At 38.7% G+C, this 24,399-nt stretch overlaps 1 protein-coding gene across 1 annotated transcript in view; it reads left to right on the top strand.

Annotated features, from left to right (window-relative positions):
- grik4 (glutamate receptor, ionotropic, kainate 4) overlaps positions 1–24,399 on the top strand; it is a 403,962-nt gene that overhangs the window by 185,254 nt on the left and 194,309 nt on the right. Inside the window, exon 3 of the mRNA XM_058414559.1 lies at positions 13,638–13,772. Coding sequence (XP_058270542.1) covers positions 13,691–13,772 — 82 coding nt within the window. The 5' untranslated portion in view covers positions 13,638–13,690. The remainder of the gene's footprint in view (positions 1–13,637; positions 13,773–24,399) is intronic.

Genomic DNA, 24,399 nt, shown 5'->3' with positions numbered 1-24,399 from the left:
GTAAGACGCCCCACTTACCTCTACCTTTACAGCCTAATCTACTCAAAGGAGGAACTCTATTGCCACATTTGAAAGAATTATAGGTTTACAATGGGAATAGAGTTAGATTATTATCCACATCGGTCTCTGTCTCGTTACCTGAAGTCACAAGCCTTATTGTCATCTTTGCACTCTAATGATTTCTGTTGAATCCCTGATTAATTCAGTCCGTTCTGATGTGTGGGCTAGGTTTATAGGACATTTAAACATTTTAATTCTTTGTCTATTGTTCTTTGTATAGAGTACCCTGATTTCATGACGTCACAGTGCAGCAGTATCTGTACATGATCCCAACCTGAACTGATTAGAATTTTGGTTATTTCTATTTGGCATGTACAAAAACCTACATGAGAAAAGCACAATCACGTTTAGTTATTTATACATTTATAATAATTGGCCAAGTCTACCGTTGTGTAGTTCTGTTTTCACAGCAATTGGGGTTAAGAGACTGGTTGAAGTAGCCCTCAGTCCTTAACAGCCACAGGGAACTGGGTAGGTGCTGTGGAAGAAGTGCTAGCTCTGGGGAAGAAGCTGCAATTTAGTCTGTTCCTGTGGGGACTGACGAATCTGTACCTCTTCCCAGATGGCAAAGGGACAAATATTTTGTGTCCTGGATGGATCCTGAATGAATGATGCTCATCTTTGTGTGTAGTTGACTAGCATACACAATGTCCAGGGTTCAGAAGCTTATAATCAAAAATATTATCCTGCACAATGCAGACATGTTTCTGTCTTTACAGCATACTGTTTATGTACTAAACTGTTTATGTTCTTGCTGGGTAAAGCAAGGGTTGTCAGGTCGATGGGACTGAATATATATCAATATCTGCTTTTGGACAATATAGGCATGAGTTAGGTTGCCAGCAACATCTACCAGCCATCTACCATGAATACTCACGAATGCTCCAAAAATCAATGGGAGTTTATAAGCCACAACATCTGTGTACCTTATAAACCTGCAACTTCAAGTAATCAAGTGTTCATGGCTCAAAATAAAATATCAAGGGTGTGGTAACAAACCCTCAAAAGCAACAGCTCAATCCTAAAAAACGCAAGATAACATACAAGACCTATAAACAATAGCACCCAGTTACAATAAATGATTCTGACAGCCTGTAGGGTGAATCCAATTTAACATTAGCAGGTAAGAATTATATCTTTTTGGAATTAAAACTGGGATATTTTGTTGATGCAGCATGGTGTTAATGTTTATGTTGACCACCTGCTCTGGGCAAAAGACAGAAATCTATTTTCTATAATCTATGTCCATAATAAAGCTAGAGCCACTGAAAATGAAATGGAATGGAATGTATCTCTGGTGATAAATGATGTCCATAGTACATTGGTTTGTTATTATTATTATTATTATTATTATTATTATTATTATTATTATTATCAGGCGGCACGGTGGCTTAGTGTTTAGCATGTTACATTCACTTAGTCTTTACAAAGTCTTGCCCCTGGTTTGTGTTACTGACCACACAAAGCCTCTGTACTCTTTTTTACTATTCTGATTTGGGCAGAGTGGCTTAGTGGTTAGCATGTCTGGTCACCTCTTGATTCTTGCCCCTGCCCTGTGCTTTGGGGGTTTCTTCTGGGTATTACAATTTCCTTCTCTAGTCCAAAGACATGCATTTTAGGCTAACTGGCATCTCAAAAAATGATCCATAATGTGTGATTGTGCTCTGTGATTGGTTGGTACTCCATCCAGGGTGTCCCCTGTCTTGTGCCCCTAAGTCCTCATGCTCAATGCAAGTCTGTGGTTAAGAGGTTGAGTGGATTGATCTATGGATGGTTTTGCCCTGTTTATCTCTGTTTGGTAATATGCATTTATATCCAGCCCAAACAGTCTCCTGGTCACCAGCACTGTACAATCTTATTGTCAGGTATCACAGAATGCCGATTACACACAAAGTAATATATATACATAAAAACATAGAAAACATAGCAGATGGGCAGCATTTCACAGCAACTCCAAAATAGTTTTCTAACTAATAGCTGTATTTTCTCTGGAAAATGTTGTGCTTAAAGATAAAATAAGTTTATCTGATAAATAAATAAGGTACATTTGTAAAACATAGTGTTCCTGTGAGAGAGCCAAAAGAGTAAAGGGCATGGCATAAGTGTCTGTGTCTGTCTACCACCAGATATTATTGAGCGCATAATGAGAACACTCTGGCTGAAGAGAAGTTGCTGGTATATGCCTGATTTTTGCTCAGACAGCACAGTGCATAATTGCAGCATTAGGTGTATAGACAGGTGATCTGTTAGGTCAGCTATAGGCCTCAGAGACAGAGTGAAAGCCAGCAAATTCTGGGAATGCATGCAGTCTCCAGTACAAACCATTTTTTTCCCCCACAGCTTGCTCATTCTGACCAGTGTCTAAAGCTCTCACCATCACTGAAAGCACTAACTGCAGTACTGAATTGGATTGTGAATTGAATCTAGCACAAAGGACTGCTATCATGTAGAAACTGCACATGCTGTGTTTGTTATGGTTTACAGTCTCACGTAATTTGCTCAGTCTGCTCAACTGTGTACACTTTGGCCATCTTGTTTATTCAGATATTCAGCACACTGTTTTTCTGTATGTGTGCCATCTGTGTGTGTATACATAGATAGTACGGCAATAAAAGATGACTTGTAAACAGCACTTAAAGCAGATTCTCTCATTACACACACATACACACACACTCACACGACACACACACAGGATTGAAGTGGAGCATGTCCAGTACAATCTCCTAGTTTCCACTGTAACCTGGAGAATGTCCATTTACTTTGTTCATGACGCAGTGAAAGCCTTAAAGCAAGTGCTTATTCTGAGCATTATGGTCTGGTGTCTGATAATGGGGATAATGGAGATGTTGAACTTCCTTCATTATCTGTTGTGGGATAATTAAAAGCAACACCTTCCTAGTCAACCACTGGTCAGCTTTTGTTTCAGTCAGCTTTTCTGACAAGTGTTTTAAAGATACTGAGAAGTGTTGTGCAGTGAGATCAACCACACTATTAGATCCTTAGAAAACGGGGACGTATTACAAAAATAAACAGCAACTTGTCAATGATTACAATAGCACCTTTATTAATAAATGTCACCTTATGCTTGTAAACATTTTATAGTTTCATCTATTGTTGTTCTTGGTCCTCAAAACCAGTTAGATCTTATCCCTTGCAGTATGTCAGCTATAAACTCGCTATAACCACTTTTTTTCTCTCTAAAATTTAGTAAAACAGAAAGAAATTCCAGCATATTGTGTAATAGACTTTTTTTTCCAAGTAGAACCATTTTTTGGCCCAGGTTTCTATACAGAACCCTAATGAACCCATGTTTTAATCGTGTAGCATGCATGTTGCTCAGTTTAAATTCATATACTTTTTTCCTCTCTTCCAATTATGAGAGATTAAGTGAATAAATGTGAGACAAGCATGTCACATACAGCGGCTTAAACACATGCCCTCTCCTGCCTAACCATTAGCAACACTTCAGACAGAGCAGCTCCGAACAGAACCAGGTGACTTTAGTGACAAACAAATGACTAATCAATAACCATGTCCTCAAGGAGAGATATATGTCTACAACTCTTCATCTCCTCTCCTTCCAACTCTGCTGGCACTTTGCTCTCTCTCTCTCTCTCTCTCTCTCTATATATATATATATATACTGATCAGCCATAACATTGTGAGTGATTATCTCCTCATCATGGCACCTGTTAGTGGGTGGGATATATTAGGCAGCAAGTGAACAGTTTGTCCTCAAAGTTGATGTGTTAGAAGCAGGAAAAATGGACAAGAGTAAGGATTTGAGCAAGATTGACAAGGGCCAAATTGTGATGGCTAGACCACTGGATCAGAGCATCTCCAAAACTGCAGCTCTTGTGGGGTGTTCCCGGTCTGCAGTGGTCAGTATCTATCAAAAGTGGTCCAAGGAAGGAACAGTGGTGAACTGGCGAAAGGGTCATGGGTGGCCAAGGCTCACTGATGCACGTGGGGAGCGAAGGCTGGCCCGTGTGATCCGATTCAACAGACGAGCTACTGGAAGGAGTTAATGCTGGTTCTGATAGAAAGGTGTCAGAACAAACAATGCATGACGGGTCAGGGCTGTTTTGGCAGCAAAAGGGGAACCAACACAATATTAGGCAGGTGGTCATAATGTTCTGCCTGGTCAGTATAGTTTCTGCTTTGCAAATAAATGCCAAAGTCTCAGAGTCGGGCTTAAATCAAAGCTGTGTCAGGTAACAAAGTACTGGAGAGTTGGAAGGAGAGGAGATGAAGAGCTGTAGCCATGCATCTCTCCTTGGGGACATGGTTATTGATTGGTCATTTGTATTTCACTGAAGTCACCTGGTTTTGGGCGTAGCCTCTCTGTCAGGAGAGCTGGTAATGCTGAAGCACTGGAGAGCCTGTGCTCAAGCTGTGATACATGATACACTTCACTCGTTTAATCACTTAATAACTTTTATGAAAAGTTGAGCTGCACTCTTAAAAAGAGGTTTCCTTGGGGTTCTGTATAGAACCATGGGGATCTTGGCTAAATAAACCTTTTCCTAATAAAATGGTTCTATGTGAAACCTTTAGAGAACAATGAACCTTTATACTGAAATAATTCTATAATTCAAAAAACCTTATCTTGTGTTCTAAGAATTCGTTTCAATGAACCCTTCTAAATGGTTCTATATAAAGAATCCATATATGAAGCAAATGCTTGAACCCTCTCTCTCCTTTTTTTTTTTTATAAAACTGTTCCTTTTAAAAGTGTAAGGTGTAAATAAATATGAATATATTATTCAGAATATGTTCTTTTGAACAGAAGAGTTTACATGGCATTGGATTCAGGTCTCACAGACCCTGCCACCTCTGTGCTCTTTTTCCCAGGAGCCTATTGGCCATTTAAGCCTTGTCCATTTGTTCTTTCGTACAGATATGAATCTTTAGAGCATTAAAAAGACACACATGCAGACAGCGTCATTGTGTTACATCTCTGCCATATGCACATATTCACACACGGCTGTATTATAGAAATGAATATGTTCGTCTTTCAACTTAGTGATTTAGCATCTAAACGAAATAATCCACAGAGCTGTTTCATATAAACCTGTGAATTTACAGTATCATTTATTTACACTCATAATCCAGAATTATGTCCAGTTTGAAAGTTTATTTCAGGAGTTTGGAACTTTGTTTGGCCTTCAGCCATGTTTCCAAGCACAGTTTGAACCTGGACTACATCGTGCACAAGCAAATTGACTGCATTGTATTAAAAAGCACTGACCTTTCAGTGTGGGAGAGGTGATATATGGAGACTGTTTTTTAAACAGGTACCAATGGAAGTCTCTAAGCTGAGAGAAGTCCACTTTTACATCTTCATGAGAATAAAGTAGGCTTTAGGGACCAGACCTATTTTCAAACTTAAACTGGAGAAACTACTTACTTTCCTCTACCAAAAAAAAAAAATATATATAATATTAAATAAAATCCCCACTCTTGGTGATGCACCACAGTGGAGATAGAGATAGATGTTTGCTGACCTACACAAATCCAACAATATGTTGGAAAATTTGAGATTAGATCAGAATTTAAGAAGACTATGCTAAAAGTGAAGTTTTCTTGTGTCCTTCCACCTCTTTAAAGGATATGATGACTTCAAATCTCCACAAGGTGTAAATGTCTGTGCATGGCGTTTTATGATTAATGGGTGTATTCCAGTCTTGCACCCAGTATTCCGGGTTTAGGTTGTGGTTCCACTGTGATCCTGACCATAATATACTGCTTTCTGAATTAATTACTTAAAATGAAATTGCTAGAAATGAGTAGAGTAGAGTAAAGACTAGTTTATTAATCCCTAAGAGGAAATTTGGTGTCACAACAGCCACGACAGCAAGAGAGAGGAGAGGACTGAGACTTAATACAAATGCAACACAAGCCTTAAATGCTTTGCAGGAACATACTAACCCCATGCAGAGTGAAAAAGATGAAAGTGAGATTTTGTTTTATTTTTATGAATCAGTCCAGAAAATGAACCTGAAATCTTGCAGCTCACGGCCTTCCCAATTTCAAACTGCAAAAAATCCAGTATAAAGTATAAGTCTGAAACAATGCTTATAGATGCTCATCCATAAACATCTTCATTCATTTTTTTCCAATCAGATTTCACCTTGTTTCACATGATATGGTTACCTGAATAATGTGTATTCAGCTTGGCTTCCTCTTTGTGAGCGCGTGAATATTTACAGTCATGGCTGTGATTTTCTCTTTTCTTGTTCAGTGACTTGGTGTTTGAGTTTGTTAAATCCAAAATTTGCTCCTCTTGCATTCAGTGAGTCAGTGTTTGAATCAGCGAAAGTTTCAGTCACGACTGTCTGAAAGAGTTATTCAGTCCATCCATCCATCCATACAACCATTTTCTGTACCACGTATTCTACACGGGGTCGCTGGGAAACTGGAGCCTATCCCATTGGACTCAGGTCACATGGCAGGAAATACCCTGAACAGAATGACAGGACATAATCACAATCACAAACACACACACTCTCTCTCTCTCACACACAATATGCCAGTCAGCTTACTGCTCATGTCTTTGGACTGGGGAAGGAAAACAGAGTAACTGAAGGAAACCCACAAAACACAGGGAGAACATGCAAACTCCACACATGCAGGCAGAGTCAGGAATTCGAAGCCCAACCTTCAACCTTAGACGTTTTAGGCAAACATGCTAACTATTTAGCCATTTAAAAAAGGCACAATTCAGCTTATAAATTAAGTCTGAACAATAAAAAGCAGTATTAGTATTCATTTTTACTATAATGCAAGTATTTTAGACAACCTGGAAATAACATGGAAAAACCCTATTACGTTTCTTTTTTTTCATTCCTTCTGTTAACATGGCTATTGATTCCTGATTTACTGCTTTAATGGAGAATTCTACAGAAGAGGCATGATCAGCTTTCCTTTGGGGATCCTAAATCCTAGTCATGAACTGGTGAAGAATTCCACGATAATCCCAGGATTAGCTCGGAGTTTAGCTAGGAGTTTACTAAAGCAAAGCATATCATAAATACACATTTAGGGTTTTAGCATTGTTGTGATTTGAAATCATTTGTTCTTTGCAGTACTGAAAAATAGCATGCAAATTCTCTTCCTCTGTTTTTTGCCCTCTGGGAATTGGAAAGGAATAGTTTGTGTACAGTTTTTTTGGGAAAACATTACAATGTTCTTCCTCCGAAAATGCTGATTTGTCAAGTATAATGGTATTGGGAAATGGTGTATAATAATGCTCTATGTTTGACTCTGTGGCCTTTATATAACCCTGCTATTTTCCTGACTGCATCCTGAGGCTTACAGCATTTAGCTTCCTCAAGACTTCCTGGTGCCATTAGTGCACATGCATCTATTTTTGGTGATTAATAGCAAGCTCAGGTCAGATAATAGGATGCTAAAAGCTCTCATTGGGGGCTAAAAGGAACTTGTTGCTGTTAACATCTGAGACATGAGCCCAGAATAAAGAATAGCTGTGCAGTTGTTTATCTGATTATCTACAAAAGGGGTGGCATTGACTTTCTCCCCCATCACAAAGGCATTATCCGATCATGGGTGTCTGTGAGCTCGTGCTATCAGAATGGTGAAGTTAGCGATTTCCTCCGAGTTACATGAGCAGCAGGTCAAAAGACGCAGTGGGTTAGCTTCAGAGGAGTATCGTGTGATGGGGAAAAGATGGGGGAAAAAGTTGAAAGCAGCTGATAGCATCTCTTTTGATAATCATAATACCAGCATAATACCACATCCATTTGATCCGTTACTCTAGAATTACATACATTTATATGTGTTCCAACCTTGATGGCAAATTAGTAAGTATCTTAGAAATATGACCACATCATACATTCATTCTCTACCTTCCCATGATCTAAAATAGCAAGCTAAAAGTAAAATAGCAAAGCTAAAAGCAAGCTTTATTTAGCTAGCTCAAAATGTTTCCAGTGGCTCAGCGCTGAATTAGCTAGCCTAAAACCAAAAAGATCAGATGTAACATTTGTTTTTATAATGTACCTTTTATATGCCAGTGGATCTTCAGTTGACGTCTTTCTAAAGATTTTCTGACAAGACTTTTGTCTTTGGAAACTCCACTGCTGCCAGAATGAGGCACTGCTCCATTTTGTCTCAGCAAAAACTTTTTTTCTTTCAACGCTTCATCTTTATTAGTCATCTGAAAAGCTCTCTAAAGCCTTTTTTGATGAGTCTACATTCATTTTCTCTCACATTTTTCAATTTCTGCTTCTGCAGGTTTAGAAAAGCCTCTAAGTAGTCAGCAATAAATTAAAAATAGCTTACTCATTCGGATTTATCACTCTTTTCCTACTTTTACTTTTCCACCTCTTGGTTTTTACGTATAATTTTTTTTTTCACAGTCCCAGCATGTGTTTAATCATTGTGACATTTCAGGTGATAAGAGGTGAGGTGATGCTGGGGCCACTAATTTGCTGCCTCTGAAAAACATGACATCTTTCCCCAAAGCAGTAAAGCAGGTTCGCTTTAATGTATAAAGATTTTATCTTCCTGCCACAGGCTGCTTTTGAAAAGGGTCAATAGATGTTTTTCATGTTTATTCAGGAGTCTATGCAGTCTTTTTATTCCTTGTACTTATCTATATTTCCCTAAGGGCACGTTTTATTTATTTATTTATTTCCCCCCACTTTTTCATTTATTTCAAAAAGTTTACTTGATCCATTCACTGTTTTGGACTGATTTTTCATTGGCAGCTTTAGAAAATATGAAGCAAAAGCCTTATCAGTGTCCCCATTCAGTCATTTTAGAAATGAATTGATTCTACGTTGTGAGAGACGATGTGAAATCTTTACCTTTTTCATGGAATGACTTTTTCTCATTATCATTGGATTCCTTTGCATAGTGAGCTTGAAAATATGAATAGAAAATTCAAAGATCTTACGTAGTTTATATATATATATATATATATATATATACACTACTCATAAAAAGTTAAGGATATTTGGCTTTTGGGTGAAATTTATAAAGAAAATGTAAAAAGTTCACCCTACAGTGATATTATATCATGAAAGTAGGGCATTTAAGTAGAAGCATGCAATGGTGATTTCCTCATCTCAAACAATTTATTGAAATAAAAGCCAACAACAGTGGTGGGTATACCACAACAAAAAATGTCAATGTCTCAATAATTTGTCATGTGCCCTTGACCATCAATTACAGCTTGTCCATGACGTCTCATGCTGTTCACAAGTCGACTTATTGTCTGCTGAGGCATGGCATTCCACTCTTCTTGAAGGGCGGCCCTCAGGTCATTGAGGTTCTGGGGTGCAGGGTTACGAGCCTCTACACGGCGACTCAGCTGATCCCATAGGTTTTCTATGGGATTCAGGTATGGAGAAAGTGCAGGCCACTCCATTTGAGGTACCCCAGCGTCCAGCAGCCGTTCCCTAATGATGCAACCTCGATGAGCTGGAGCATTGTCGTCCATGAAGATGAAATTAGTGTTGTTCATACAGGGGCACAATGACTGGATTAATGATGTTATTCAGGTAGTATTGGCTTGTCACTGTACCATTCACAAGATGTAGGGCAGTTCTGTATTGAGTAGACACACCCAGTGGCTGATGCATTGCGCTCTCCTTGACGTCTCCAACATCGTTGGCGGCCATCATTTCTGCTCAACGTGAATCGACTTTCATCAGAGAACAGCACTGAGGCCCACTGGTCCCTCATCCAACGTAAATGCTCCCTGGCCCAACGCCTGTGCCTGGTGGTGTGGTCAGGTACCCTTGCAGGTCGTCTAGCACGCAGACCACGCTGATGTCAACGGTTTCGAATGGTCTGACGTGACACTTGGGTGGCTCTCACCTCCCTTAAATGTGCCTGGAGTTGGGTGGCATTCATCATCCGGTTCTGCAGGGCACTGTTCACAATGAAGCGGTCATCAACGTGGGATGTGGCCAAAGGACGTCCACTTCTATGCCTTTCTGTGACTCTTCCAGTCTCTCTGTATCTCTGTCGCAACCTGCTGATGACACTCTGTGACACTCTAAGATCAGTGGCCACTTCCCTCTGAGAACATCCTGTTTGAAGCCTGGTGAGGTACTGTTGATCAATTGTTAGGTGTTGTCTTGGTCTCATGATGTCAAAATGTGAACAGCATGATGAAGAGGACTGTTTAAATACCAATTCTAATTGAACCAGAAAATGTATTGGTCGATTCATGGATCAAACACCAGTTGTGAATTTTGCCGTTAAGCACCTTGTTAGAGAACAGTAAGTTATGCAAAAACTACTGAAACACTGAACAATTGGACATGTGCATTCAAAAGTGTAGAGATGGTCAAATTAAGTTCACCTGTAAAGGTTATAGTGCATTTTAGGTGCATCCTGAAATTTCACCCGAAAGCCGAATATCCGAAGCTGAAGCTGAAGCTCTATCCAACGACTGGATCAGAGCTTCTCCAAAACTGCAGCTCTTGGTCAGTATCACTGGTGAACCAGTGACAGGATCATGGCCGGCCAAGGCTCATTGATGCACGTGGGGAGCGAAGGCTGGCCCATGCTGTTTCTGACAGAAAGGTGTCAGAATGCACAGTGCATGACAGGTCAGGCGTGCAAAAAGGGGGACTATATATATATATATATATATATATATATATAGAGAGAGAGAGAGAGAGAGAGAGAGGGTAAAACAAACGATATAAGATCTTAGTATATTGCAAACTACAGTACAGGGATGTTCATTGTTTTTCTGTTACTGTATATTTAAATTCCTGTGCTTACCCATTTTATTTCTGTTTGTGTTTGGTTAGCCAGAAATGAAAGCTCCTACAGTGACACGGGTGGAGCAGCATGAAAAGGGGTGTGACATTAAAAATACTGCCAGTGCAGTGGTATTTTCAACCTTTCCGTCACACTCGTATGTGCTTCTTGAACATCTTATTCCGTCTGTTATAATAACCTACACTCTCATGGGAAGGCTTTCCACTAGATTTTGGAGTGTAACAGTGAGGATTTGTGTTCATTCAGCCACAAGAGCATTAGTGAGGTCAGGTGCTGATGTTAGGTAAGGAGGCCTGGGGTTCAGTCAGTGATCCAGTTCATCCCTAAGGTGTTCAGTGGGGTTGAGGTCAAGGCTCTGTGAAGGACACTCCAGTTCTGGACAAACCATGTCTTCATGGAGTGAAGTGTACAGGTGCATTGTCAGGCTGGAACAGATTTGGGTCTCTTATTTCCAGTGATGGGAAATGTCTAATGCAGAAACAGATAAAGACAAGTGTGCTTCAACTTTGTGGCAGTTTGGGGAAGAACAGCATATGAGTGTGATGGTCAAGTGTCTACAAATATTTGGCCATATGGTGTATCCCTAAGTCCTGAAAATGTAGCTGTTGTCATTCACAGTGAGAACTGGAGAGGTTTTACATCTGTCCAGAAAGCAGAATCCCAATTTATGAATATGTAATGAATGATCAGGACCTTATACAATAAAAATGACATGAAGAGGAAGTTGGTGCTTATTTCCAAATTTGGCAAAAAAAAATCTGCCTTTTATATATGTAAATAATAAATATATTTATAATTCCTATAAAATCTGTCTAGCCTTTTGAAGTGAAAACACACTTTTGCATTTTATAACAACAAAACAACGAATCTCTAAACAACAACTTAGGTTTATAGAGGTGTGTAGACTTTTTTTTTTTTGCTTTAATCTAAATGTTTACTTTGCTTTCTGTTTTTAACCCATATATCCTCATTCTCTCTCTCTTTCTCTCTTTTTTTTAATTAAATCTGTCACACACTACCATTTCTGTAGGTCTGAACCTTGTCACGAGCATGTCGCTGCTCTCCCACACTATAACACACTGTACACAAAGACACTCAGCAAACAGACTGAAGAAGATGCCAGTTTCGCCCTTGCACACCTGTTTCATTTTTTCATATCGTTTACTCACCGAGGTACGTTTGAATTGTTTGAGAAGATAAATAATTATCATCGTTATTGTTGGCTTGGAAACAGTTATTCACCTGACAATTAAACCAGTGAGAGATTTGTCACATTTGTTCTGAAATGTATGACAGTTTGTTTGCTCATTCACTGAACCTGGTGGCATGACTTTGAGACAGACAGCGCAGTTTTACAGAACAACAAATGCTCTGACTGAGAAAGACTCTAGAAGCAGGCTGTGTGTTATAAATTCATACCACAGTGGTGAACTCAAATCTGATATCTGAATTAGCAATAATTGATAGCGATGTCATGCTAATACTGATGTCAGAGCCTGTATTCATGCTAACTATAGTTAAATACGGGGCACCACAGATTCTAGGGGCGGAGCTTTGTGTACATGTGTGAGAATGGGAGGGGCTAGCTAAAGGGTTTAAAAAATTCCATTCCACTTTTGAACCTTCTTATTTAAACACTAAAGGTCTAGCATGGGTCGAAAAACTGTGTAGAGTGACAGAACCCTGGAATAGACTTCCCTGGAATTCATGGATGGATGGATGGAAGGATGGATGGATGGATGGATGGACAGATATTCGGTTACATCCCTATTTAGTGCGACAAACTAACTAAAAAGTCATGAATTGATCAAACTGTGAATGACACAGTTCATAAAACTAGTAGTGATCAGTGACATTATCACATTAGTGACCAACATTATGAGTTGCTTTATTCCTTTTACAGAGATAAATATTGTCCACTGTACAGGTCCTGTCATGACCCAGTCAACTGATTTAGTATTCCAGTGTGCATTCCTGTACACAGAGCACACATTGTGGTTATTTGCTACAATTATGTTCGAGTGGATTGATTTGAGGCTCTGTGTGCTTTCTAACTGTCATCCTCCTGCTGTGATGATAATGTAGTGACATGTCTCAGGAAGCACTTCCTGTATTGAATGTGCAGCGCGTCCATCTAGCTGCTTGACACTTGCCATTTATTGTATTTCCCACTATCCATAAGTACAAGCAGATAACAATGATTCAATGTACAACCGTCCCTGAAGTGATGAGCAGCGCACACTCTAAATGGAATAAATTACCTCAATGGTACGTTTATCTCATTTAAATGAAATGAAACCACTTTTCCATTTTATTCCACACTGGACACTGTGTTCACTGGGGAAAGATTATTATTTAAGGTTAAAAAGGTAACTAAATCAGTTCAACCCAGATACTGGACATGAACGTCAGCCATATGACACTTTATCTTTGAGCATTCTGTTTATTCCATTTCTCTTCAATTGTTGTCTATTTTTTATTCTATTTTTATATATTGTATAATTGATAGTCTATTTTATATTATATTCTGATATTCTTTTTATACTTGATATTCTTTTTATTTTACTTTCTTCTTTTTCTTCTAGTGTATTTCTTATATTTTGATATTCATAGTTTTACATTTTTATTTAAATTGTATTTTATATTCTAGTTTTACATTTTTATTTCCATTATAGGACAGTCGTAAAAAAAAAAAAAACATTTCACTACATGTAGTGCTGAGTATGATTGTGTATTGTAGAAATAAAATTGAAATTTGATTTCCTGATGTATTCATGCAATACTATGGTGTGTGTTGGTGCTTGCCGTCTCAGGTGGCTGTGAGAAGGGGCATCCCCGGGCCAGGACCCATGAGGAGGCATAGAAGATGCTCGCACCCTGGGCGCCTTTGCTCTTCTTAGCAATGTGGGTGAGAAGTGCCACCAGTGGGCCGCTCTCTTTCAGATTAGGTAAGTTCACCTTCAGCCTTACCGAAAGGATCAATGATTTATAGCTGTGTAATGTTGCCCTATAATCTTCTAATTACTGTTAATGGAATTCATAGGGCACTGCAGCAGCCTCGCTACCTCTCTGTACTTTGTCAGGAGCGAGGTTAAGATGGTACTGTCAGTAACTAAGAACAAATGAAATGAGTGCATTTAATTAGGCCTAATTAAATAGACTCGGTTAATGGTGCTCAGAATGTGTGTCGGTAATAATGCTTTGATGAAAGGAAAAGTTTCTTGAGTTTAAGGACTGTATTTGCCGAGGTATAATAATGGCATAGAGTATTCTGTTTCAAAAGATTCGAAAAGTGTTATGTTTATTTCTGCATAATGTTAACATCTGAAAATTGTTTTCTTTTGCACCGTCACATTAATATTTACACTAGCAATCGCTTCAGTGTAGCTGAAATTAAGCTCCAAATTAGTTTGCTTCTACTCTGTACAGAAACCCTTTTTGTGTTTTGTTATAGCTTGTTGCATGTCTTCTGTGTCTGTTCTGAAAGAGGAAGAGAGTAAACAAATTCTAACATCAGTTTATTACTCATAGAGAAAAAGAGACAGACAGACAGACAGACAGACCAACTGTTGGCTGAACAGAAGCTTCCACTTTTATGTTCCTGCCATTGCAATGAGCAATGAATACTTATCAACGATTTAACAGTGGGGGGCATGTTGTGCAGTATGTGTGTGTGTGTGTGTGTGTGCAGCTAAATCACATCTGATAAATTACAGCATATTGGGTATTGAAATTATTGTGCTCGGAACAGCAGCAAGCATATTGATCTCTTTATATGGTGGCATATTACCAAAGCAATCTCTGCTCAGAGAACACAAGGCCACATTGTCATTTGTAGCAAACAAGCGCTGGCATTCTCAGATCAGTGATTAGGGAACCATGTCTGGTGGTGCCAACAAAAAAAAAATAAAGGGTCCAACAAGTGCAATTAGCCAAGACCTCCTCTTTATCTTGTGTGTCTTTAAAGGCAGCTACAGAAATGACCTTTTAGTGTTTAAGACTGTCATCTTTTGTGCGCTGATTAATTAGGTTGGAACTCATTTCAGGCTTAGCGCATGTGAGTCGAACCCACAGCGTCTGGACAAAGTCTCCACATAAAGTGTAAAATGCCACCGTATTCATTTTTCAGGTGTATTTTCTTACAACGTGAGGCGAAGAAAAATCACAAGTGACTTCATTAGTAGTCAATAATATTACGAGCTTTTGCATACTTTCTTTTAGGGTCAGGTGTAGAGTCAGGATAATTGTCATGACCAGGCTTTGGGTTTGGGCTTCAGGGGAGCATTAGATTAAAGGCTGGTGACACAAATGTTAGCGAGAGTTGGAATTTAATGGCACGACACGGCTGCCGCCACCGGAATGCCATTGTCTAGCCTTCAAAATACATTAAGCCAAAATAGTATCACCCTGCCAGGCACAGCCTTACTCTACTCTTTTTCCCTCAGGAAAATAATCTAATACCACTAGGCTTCAGTGATAAATCAGAATAAATAAGGATTTGGTTCAAGTTTGTTATGACAAACACCTACAGGTTTTTGCCAAGTTCATGATGTATTTTCCTGAGTGCAGATTCCTTTTTTTTTCTTTTAAACATAATGTGCTTGTACAGACTTGTGGAAGGTTTTATTACCTGGCTATAAAACTCTGGGTTAATGGCCTCTGAACTGGGTATAACTTCTATTGCACTCCTATTCATTTTACAGATGCTAATTGAAAAATTGACAGCATACCAGCTCAAATAATCTGATTCATTGAACTAAGAAGATTTGGCAGTAATATATGTCTTTCCTGCCTCAAATCTGTGATTAGCTAACTCAAATAAGTTAGAAATGCTGATATGAGTAGTAATCACTGAGTATCTGTCATTAGATGTAGAGAACATGGTGCCTCTGTGTAAATTATGGTTTTACGGCCATCCTCACTTGACTTTTGATAAAGGATCTTTTGTGTAGCTGGAAAGGCTTAGAGTTTTGCAGTTAACGTCAGTGGATATTTGTATATACCTGTATTTTAATAGTGTTCTCGTCTTGGCCTTGTTCACTGCTTTATCTTTATATTCATTCAATCTTTCATTTTCAGTAAGAGCTTTATCCTGGTTATAGCGATGCAGTGGATTCAGAAACTATCCATTGTCCATGGTGGAAATACACCCTGTTCATGCCGGAGCAACATGCATACACACAGACAGTAAGCTGAGCTCTGGATTGGTGCTGTGAGGTGGCAATGCTACTGTACCTGGAATGCCACCATGCCATCCTTCTTCATATTCTGTATATGAATAACTGGCATAGACAGCTACACTATATTGCCAAAAGGCTTGGGACACCCATCCATAACATTGATTTCAGGTGTTCCAATCACCTAGGCATGCAGACTGCTTCTACATACATTTGTGAAAGAATGGGTCATGAATGAATGCAAACATGGTACCGTGATAGGTTGATGCATCCAAGCTTTACATCACCAAGGGCAATGCAAAGTGTCAGATGCAGTGGTGCAAAACACGCCACCACTGGACTCTAGACCAATCACGCTTCTGATGGACAAGTCTGGGTTTGGCGGTTGCCAGGAGGATGGTACTTGCCTGACTGCATTGTGCTAAGTGTATAGTGTGGTGGAGGGGGGATTATGGTGTGGGGTTGTTTTTCAGGGGTTGGGATTGACCCCCTAGTTTCAGTGAAAGGAACTCTTAATGCTTCAGCATACCAAGACATTTTGGACAATTTCATACTTCCAACTTTGTGGCAACAGTTTGGGTGCAAAAAGCAAGGTCCATAAAGACATGGATAAGTGAGTTTGGTGTGGAGGAAATTGACTGGCCTGCACAGAGTCCTGACCTCAACCCAAAAGAACACCTTTGGGATGAATTAGAGCAGAGACTGTGAGCCAGTCCTTCTCATCCAACATCAGTGCCTGACCTCACAAATGCGCTTCTTAGAATTTTTTGACCATTCCTCTGAATGGTCAGAAATTCTGATAAACACGCTCCTAAACCTTGTGGAAAGCCTCCACAGAAGAGTTGAAGCTGTTATAGCTGCAAATATGGTGGGGCAACTCCATATTAAACCCTGTGGATTAGGAATAGGATGTTCAAGTGCATGTAAAGGCAGACGTCCCAAAACTTTCCGCAATATAGTGTACATAAGATCTGATGTGAGTCCTCATGTGAGCCAGGCTTTATAGCCTGAGCACCTTCTATTTATCATTTACTGTAGAAGGTGCTCTAAACTGGTGGATGACTCCGATGCAAACTTAAGGTTGAACATAGGTTACATGACACCTCTTTTTATTACCTTTTACTAATAATCATTAATTGTAGCCTCCTTGTGGTCCAACACCAGGATCAACAGCAGTGCTGGTGCCAAGCCTGGATAATATTGGAGGGTTGCTTCAGGAAGGGCATCTGGTGTAAAAACCTGTGCCAAATCAAATATGTGGACCAGGTGATCCACTGTGGTGACCCCGAACAGGGAGCAGCTGAAAAAAGAACAGTTAACTATTGTTATCTATTGACTGGCTCCAGGGTCCACCACGGTCCTGACCAAGATAAACCAGTTCATTTTTACTGAATTATTTTATAACAAACACATACTGGATTTAAAATAGTTGGGACTGGATTGCATTTTAAATTCACCTTTAATTAACACTCAGTACACACACACCTGCTTGTATTCTGGGTGCATACACTACACTACATTACACTACACTACACTACACTACACTAGACCCTTAGGGAATATTGCAGACTGAGGAAGTATTCTCAGCTCAGTATTTCCCGAGCCACAAAGAACAATAAAGAGACCACAGATGAACATGCCTAATTGTACTCTGTTTGTTTTTGATTAGTCTCTGCTTCAGCGATATCTTTGTACACATTTCTGGCTCTCTGATCAGACATGAATACACACACCTGTGCTGAGGTTTACACAGGGAAAAATAACTTTTTGGAACGAAATTATCTTAAGAGTTGCATGTTTATTGATTAAAACCTACCAAACTCTCCAGATGTTTGGCTTGTAAGACTTGATTTTAATCAGATCTAGATTTTGTGAGCTTTAATAAGCTTCTTAACAGTATATAGCAGATCTCTTCCACTGAGTATTTATTTAATGTATCTAATATTAATAGATATCTAATAGTATTCCTCAATATACAGCAAACATAAGTATCTTGAACTATATATGAACTGTCTTGCCCCAGCCCTTCCTCTCCGTTATGTCAAGAATGTCTTGAAACTGCAATATAAAGAATCTTTCTTGTCTCTAATGAACAAAGCTCCTGTGAACTATAGATTTCTTCTACGCTTGAGTTTTTCTGTGATTTTGATTTCAAGCTGGTTTCGAGGTTTTCCTTAGAACTCTGAAAATTTGATGATCTAAAGTGCTGTTGTCTTCCTGGACCAACTTTAATGCGATTGGATTCTGTTTCCGGCATAATTGCAGTTCGATTATGTTGAGACCGGTCTCAAATCCAATTCCAAGAACCGAACTGAAATGAACTGTCAGTTTATAAAGCATATCTGAACTGAGCCTGACTCCGGCTTTCCCACAGCTTTTAGAAAGGGATGGAAACCCCCACATGCACTAACGTGTACTTACAGTACATTACATCCTGCCAGTAATGACTGAATCCTTGGAAAAAAGTTTGGATGATTCATTTGTGTAAATGAGGCTTGACCACAGGGGTGCTTTGTATTTTCTTGACTTTTATGTCTTCTCTCTGGAAAGCAACCTTCAGTATACTTGCTAAATTCATATCATGTTCATTTATACAAAAGAAAGGATTTATTCTAATTATGAAGATGGTTTTTAAAAGGACTGTTGACTGATCAGCCATAACATTATGAGCACTGACAGGTGAAGTGAATAACACTGATGATCTCCTCATCATGGCACCTGTTAGTGGGTGGGATATATTAGGCAGCAAGTCAACATTTTGTCCTCAAAGTTGATGTGTTAGAAGCAGGAAAAATGGGCAAGTATAAGGATTTGAGTGAGATTGTGATGGCTAGACCACTGGATCAGAGCATCTTGTGGGGTGTTCCCAGTCTACAGTGGTCAATATCTATAAAAAGTGGTCCAAGGAAGGAACAGTGGTGAACCGGAGACAGGGTCATGGCCAGCTAAGGCTCACTGATGCATGTGGGGAGCAAAGGCTGGCCCGTGTTATCTGATCCAACAGTCGAAGTATTGCTCAGAAGTTAATGCTGGTTCTGATAGAAAGGTGTCAGAATACACAGTGTATGATGGGTCAGGGCTGTTTCGGCAGCAGAAAGGGAGACCAACACAATATTAGGCAGGTGGTCATAATGTTACGCCTGATCAGGGTATATATATATATATATATATATATATATATATATATATATATATATATATATATATATATATATATATATATATATAAACTGTATTATTGTTGTGTTATTTATGTTGTGAAATATATGCAACAATGTCATATTCAGTCTGTCTGTCTTTCTGTCTGTCTGTCTGCCTGTGGTACAAGAGCTATTTTAAAAACAGTAACACTTAATATGTACCAATGAAAAATCTGATGCCTGGCAGGTAGAGAGGAGGGAGAGGTACTTCCTGGTATACCACTCCAGAAAAGAGGCTTCCATGCTTGAAATTACCCATCATTGCATCAGTTAAATCACAGTCTAAAAACTAGAGTAAGATCAAATCTCATCATGAGTAAATAATCAATACCTGTCCTTTTTCTGCACTCGCATAATGAAAGAGATTAGGATCGTATTCAGACTTGAGTCATGTGTGCGTGTAGTGAGGAGTTAATGCCGAAAATGTACGTTAGTATTCAGATTGTAGTCAAAACTACACAAAACACTACACTGAACACTACGCGAAAACACATTCAGCTTAATCTGACTATTATAGATGATTTCGATTTATCTTGCATGATTACTTTTGTACATTAGTCTCCAACTTTGAATGTTGGGTAGAAAGCAGAGCGTTTTTGTTTGGCAGCTCAGCAGTGTGTCAAGCACAGTGAAACTCTGCAGTGCTCTTTATCCAGAAAAGGTTAATCAATTCCAGTTCTGTTGTACCAGAGCCTCGCTTATCTGTAATTTCATTAACAAGCAAGAGTCTTTCAGTGTTCTTCAGGATGTAGCTTCCTTGGGTGGTGTGACTTCTTGTAATGCAGACATGTTATATTACAAGACAGTAGTGATAAGACACCTTCAGTGCAAATGCTATTTATTTATTTATTTATTTATTTATTTATTTATTTATTTATTTATTTATTTATTTATTTATTATTGCAGAATAAAAAAAGGTAGAAGATAAATTATTTTAATTGTTGACTCAAACAATACCCTTGGTGTAAATTAATAAGTATGCCTATAATATTTATTGGAAAAATGTCAAAAAGAAAGTAGGCTTTTAAATTATCTAAGACTTATATGTCAGTATTGTAAAAAAAAATAAATAAATAAATAAAATAAAAAAGTCCCAGAGTGCTTCTGAATCACTGTATAAGTCAGATTCAATATTGGATGACTCCATTTAATTCAATTCAACTTTATTTTATTTGTACAACCCTTTTAACAATGAACATAGTCACAACAGACAGAGTGTCAGACCACAGAACAACAGCAAACTTTAAGCAGCAGTGAAAGACCCAAGAAACCTTGAGAGGAACCAGTTGTGGAGTTTGAGATTAAAGTGTGTTGGAAGGATGTTCTTCATTAGTATGATGTGAAGGAAAGTCATGGGATGAGCACAGGACTGTCTTTATTATTAAAGCAGCGGCTTTTAGGTATAAATCTTCAGTGTCCTGGTGAGCTGAGTCGTGGACAGAATTTTGTTTGTAATGCTAATCTTTACATATTCATATGAGACCATCCGCATCGAGTGAAAGTGAGTCATAAGTGCAGACAGTTCCACGCAAAAGCAGAGCATAAGGATGAATCAGTCCGGTCTGGAGGGTGAGAGGAGCCACAGTGCAGGAAGTGTTTGAGGATCTGGCACCGGCATCACATCATGCAGCAGGTGTGCATGAACGTCTTGACAGAGAGAGAAAGAGAACAGATTATTAGGTATGCTCTTATCCTACAGTGGTTTAAAAGGGTGTGAATTGTCAGAGAGTGCAAGTGAAGACTAGCTATAAAAGGACTAGCTATGACAGCATAACTATAAGGGAGACCCAGAATGGCATGTGGGCAATCTGGGACATAAAGTGAACTTTTACTACACTATTAACAAACTGGAGCAGCAGGAGCAATGACATGAAAACATCCCAGTTTAACAAAAACCCACCAGATCTGTATATTCGAGCTACATTCACACATCGCTGCAAGTCTCCAGTCATTGTACTATGAAGTCAGTAGTAGGCCTACAACTGGTTGCCATAGTAATAATGTTTATCAGTGGGTGGCACAACTAGACAACAAATCAGTTTTCTCGCCACTAAAATGAAACATTCTTTACATAAAAATTCAGTAATGTATTTGTACATCATATAACATGAGATGAAGGAGAAGCAGTGTGTGCTCTTTGCCATGGATCACTGGTAGTCACTGCACCAATTCACTCCAGATTTGCATAGAGTTAACTTCTCAAATTCACTGGACACGCCCACATCTAATCACCAATGGTAGCTGTCACTCATGGCCCTGGAAGTCAGCCACACTTATTGAACATGATTTGAGTTGCAGTATGTGTGAATGGAGCATCATCTAAGAAAAATGTTATTTAACACAATGGCTGAATAAACCTATTTGAAGTTTGCAGATTATCACGCACCACTTACATAGATTCGAGCTAGGTAAATATTTTTCAGTAATAAAAGTTGCAGCTGATTATTCATTCCTGTATTAATGTTTTGCACTCACTAGTAAGCAGTCACAAAGTTACTAATTTCATTTCTTCACACACGTCTGAGATGTTTTGTCAATTTTCAACATGCACTACAGCATCATAAACATTTAGGTCTATTCTATCAAAACACTAAGACTACTGTTTATGTAACACAAGTATTTTGTCAGTCCAGCATGGTTTGTGGAGAGGAACTCGAGTGTCCTGACCTTAATCCCATTAAACACCTATGGCATGAACCAGAATGTTGACGGTATCCCAGACCTCATCGCTGCCTGACATCATTAATGAACATTAATGGGTAATTTCCCAAGCCATGCTTCAAAATGTAGTGGAAAGCCTTCCAACTAGAGGAAAGAGGGGATTACATGAGGAATGGACACATAAAGGACATATATGGTCAGGTGTCCTCAAATAGTTGACCAGATGAATGGATGGATGGATGGATAGATAGATAGATAGATAGTTTTTAATCGTCTTGAACATTATACTTTTTAATATTTTTTTTTAAATAATAAAATGCGGTCACTTCATTAATCAGACCAGAGATTTTTTACAAAATTAAAAAATGTATGATATCACCACCCCCCACCCCCCCCCATCATCAGATACATAAATCACACACATTACGGCATGCAGCAAAATGCTTTTTATGGTCGTTATATACATTAATAATAATAAAAATTATATAATTAATATAAATTAATAGAATAGAAATGAAATATTAAAAAATTAATTACAGAAAATGGAATTTAAAAGTAAAATTAAATTTTTTTTTATTCTTTTTGTGGCTGAAAGAGTCTTTTTTTTATTATTATTATTTTTTTTTTAAATAATTATTATTATAATCTTCTTCTTTTTAAGTGCTCCAGTTCACTACTTTGCAGGGTCTGAAACCAGACTGTGGCCTGCAGTTAACAGCCTCTGTTATGTGCTCCTGCAATTACAAATGATAGAGTAAGATTAAAGAGGAGTAAGTGAGGGTAAGAAGTAATGACTTTGCAAGGTGAAAGCCTTGCCTACAGCATGATCGTGAAGGTGCTGTCAAAAAAATTAAATGAAGATTTAGCACATAGTTAATGTGGTTCTCATATCTAGTTTTGGGCTACATGGCGTCAGGGTGCCTGAAGCTCTGGGGAGACATGTAATGCAGCATTTCTGTCATGTGCATTGGGCAAACCTGAGATTAGTGGTCACTTAGCAAAAGCTATGGCTCTGCAGAAGATGCTTTTTATGCCACAAATGGTATTGAATTAATCAAATGGATCTTATTTGTTATATAATTATTATATAATTGTTATTATATTATTTTTAGGGTTGTTCAGTTTGTGTTAAAACGTAATCTGCGATGCGTATCCAGTGTTCCCATAGTTTGCTTGCTAGCTGGAGAGGTTTTGTGGACTGGAAATTGAAGCAGCTGTTGGTTAGCCTGTGATCATCACATCACAGGGCACTTGGTAGAACTGATTCCGACATTGTCAAACAGCTCTTAGTCTCTCCAGTTGATTTCTTTCCCCTCTATTAATCATATTACAATCCACCCCAGACATGGATGCAGTGGGATGGATGTTCAGTACAGCACAGTTAGGAAATAGAGGGCAATAAATGATAGATAGAGAGGTACAGAGAGGGGCAGAGACATCAGTGTAATGATGCAGACATCCTAGTTTGGACAATGGTGCACCCTGGGAGAAGACAGCCTCTCAGAGGGTGTCATTACTTGTCATTCAGTCTGGCTGGTGCCCTTAGACTGGCCTGGTGTAATTGTCTGAAAGGGAACGAGAGAACAAGGGAAAAGGGTGAAATGATGGGAGAAGTGAATGCACAAAAAAAGGAAGTAGACAGACATTAGTGCTTGATTGGTGAAAGACCTCTCAGAGAGCCAGACGACGAAAATCACTGGGTGGCAAAACCTTTGGGACAGCATGAAAATGAGACCAATCATGAACATAATTTAGAGTAAAACCACTTTGGCAGATTTATGTTAAACAGATTCTGTTTTTAATATAATCAGAACTAAGCTATTAGGTCTCCTTTTATGCCATCTCCATTTTCATTTAAATATCTGAATACCAGAAAGATACGGAAACTTTCTGCTACTTTCTTTTAGACACTTCTCTAATTAATTCAAGTAGATTAATTAGATTGGTGTGGAATTTACGCAGGTTAGATCTGTTCCAGAAAGATCCTAGAGATCTACCCGGGGCACAATCGGCCAAAATCTGAATCTTGGCACAAGCTGGTCAATCTGAATCTTCTACAACTACAGTGGCTTTGGAAATTATTCAGAGCTCTTCGATATTTCAAATGGATTAAATTTGCTTATTTTTGCCTTAAATATACACTCAATAACATCATTATGACAAAGCAAAACAGTTAAATAAAAGACCTTAGGTTAAAGCAAGCCTAACTGAGCTCAGGTGCAGCCTGTTTGGTTTGATTATGTTGAGATGGCTCTAAAACTTGACCAGCGTCCACCTGTGGCAGATTTAGTTGATTAGAGATTGATTAGAAAAGCACTCGTCTGTGTATATGTCCACGGTTCACAGTGCATGTAACCTAACCAAAGTGGTAAAAAGCCAGACCATTAGTGGAAAGAACTTTCCAGTCAGTCAAATTATGAAGTTTATAAAAATAATTTCTAAAATGCTGAATGTCCCCAGGAGCACTTAAAAGAAAAGATATTTCTTCTTAAATGGAAATTAATTAATTCAGTGGAAGAGCATTGGTCTGGGAGGTG

This window comes from Hemibagrus wyckioides, linkage group LG17 (assembly GCF_019097595.1).
Source record: "Hemibagrus wyckioides isolate EC202008001 linkage group LG17, SWU_Hwy_1.0, whole genome shotgun sequence".
NCBI classification, from domain to species: domain Eukaryota; kingdom Metazoa; phylum Chordata; class Actinopteri; order Siluriformes; family Bagridae; genus Hemibagrus; species Hemibagrus wyckioides.
Note: the sequence above shows the minus strand (reverse complement) of the source record. Positions and strands in the feature narration are given on the sequence as shown.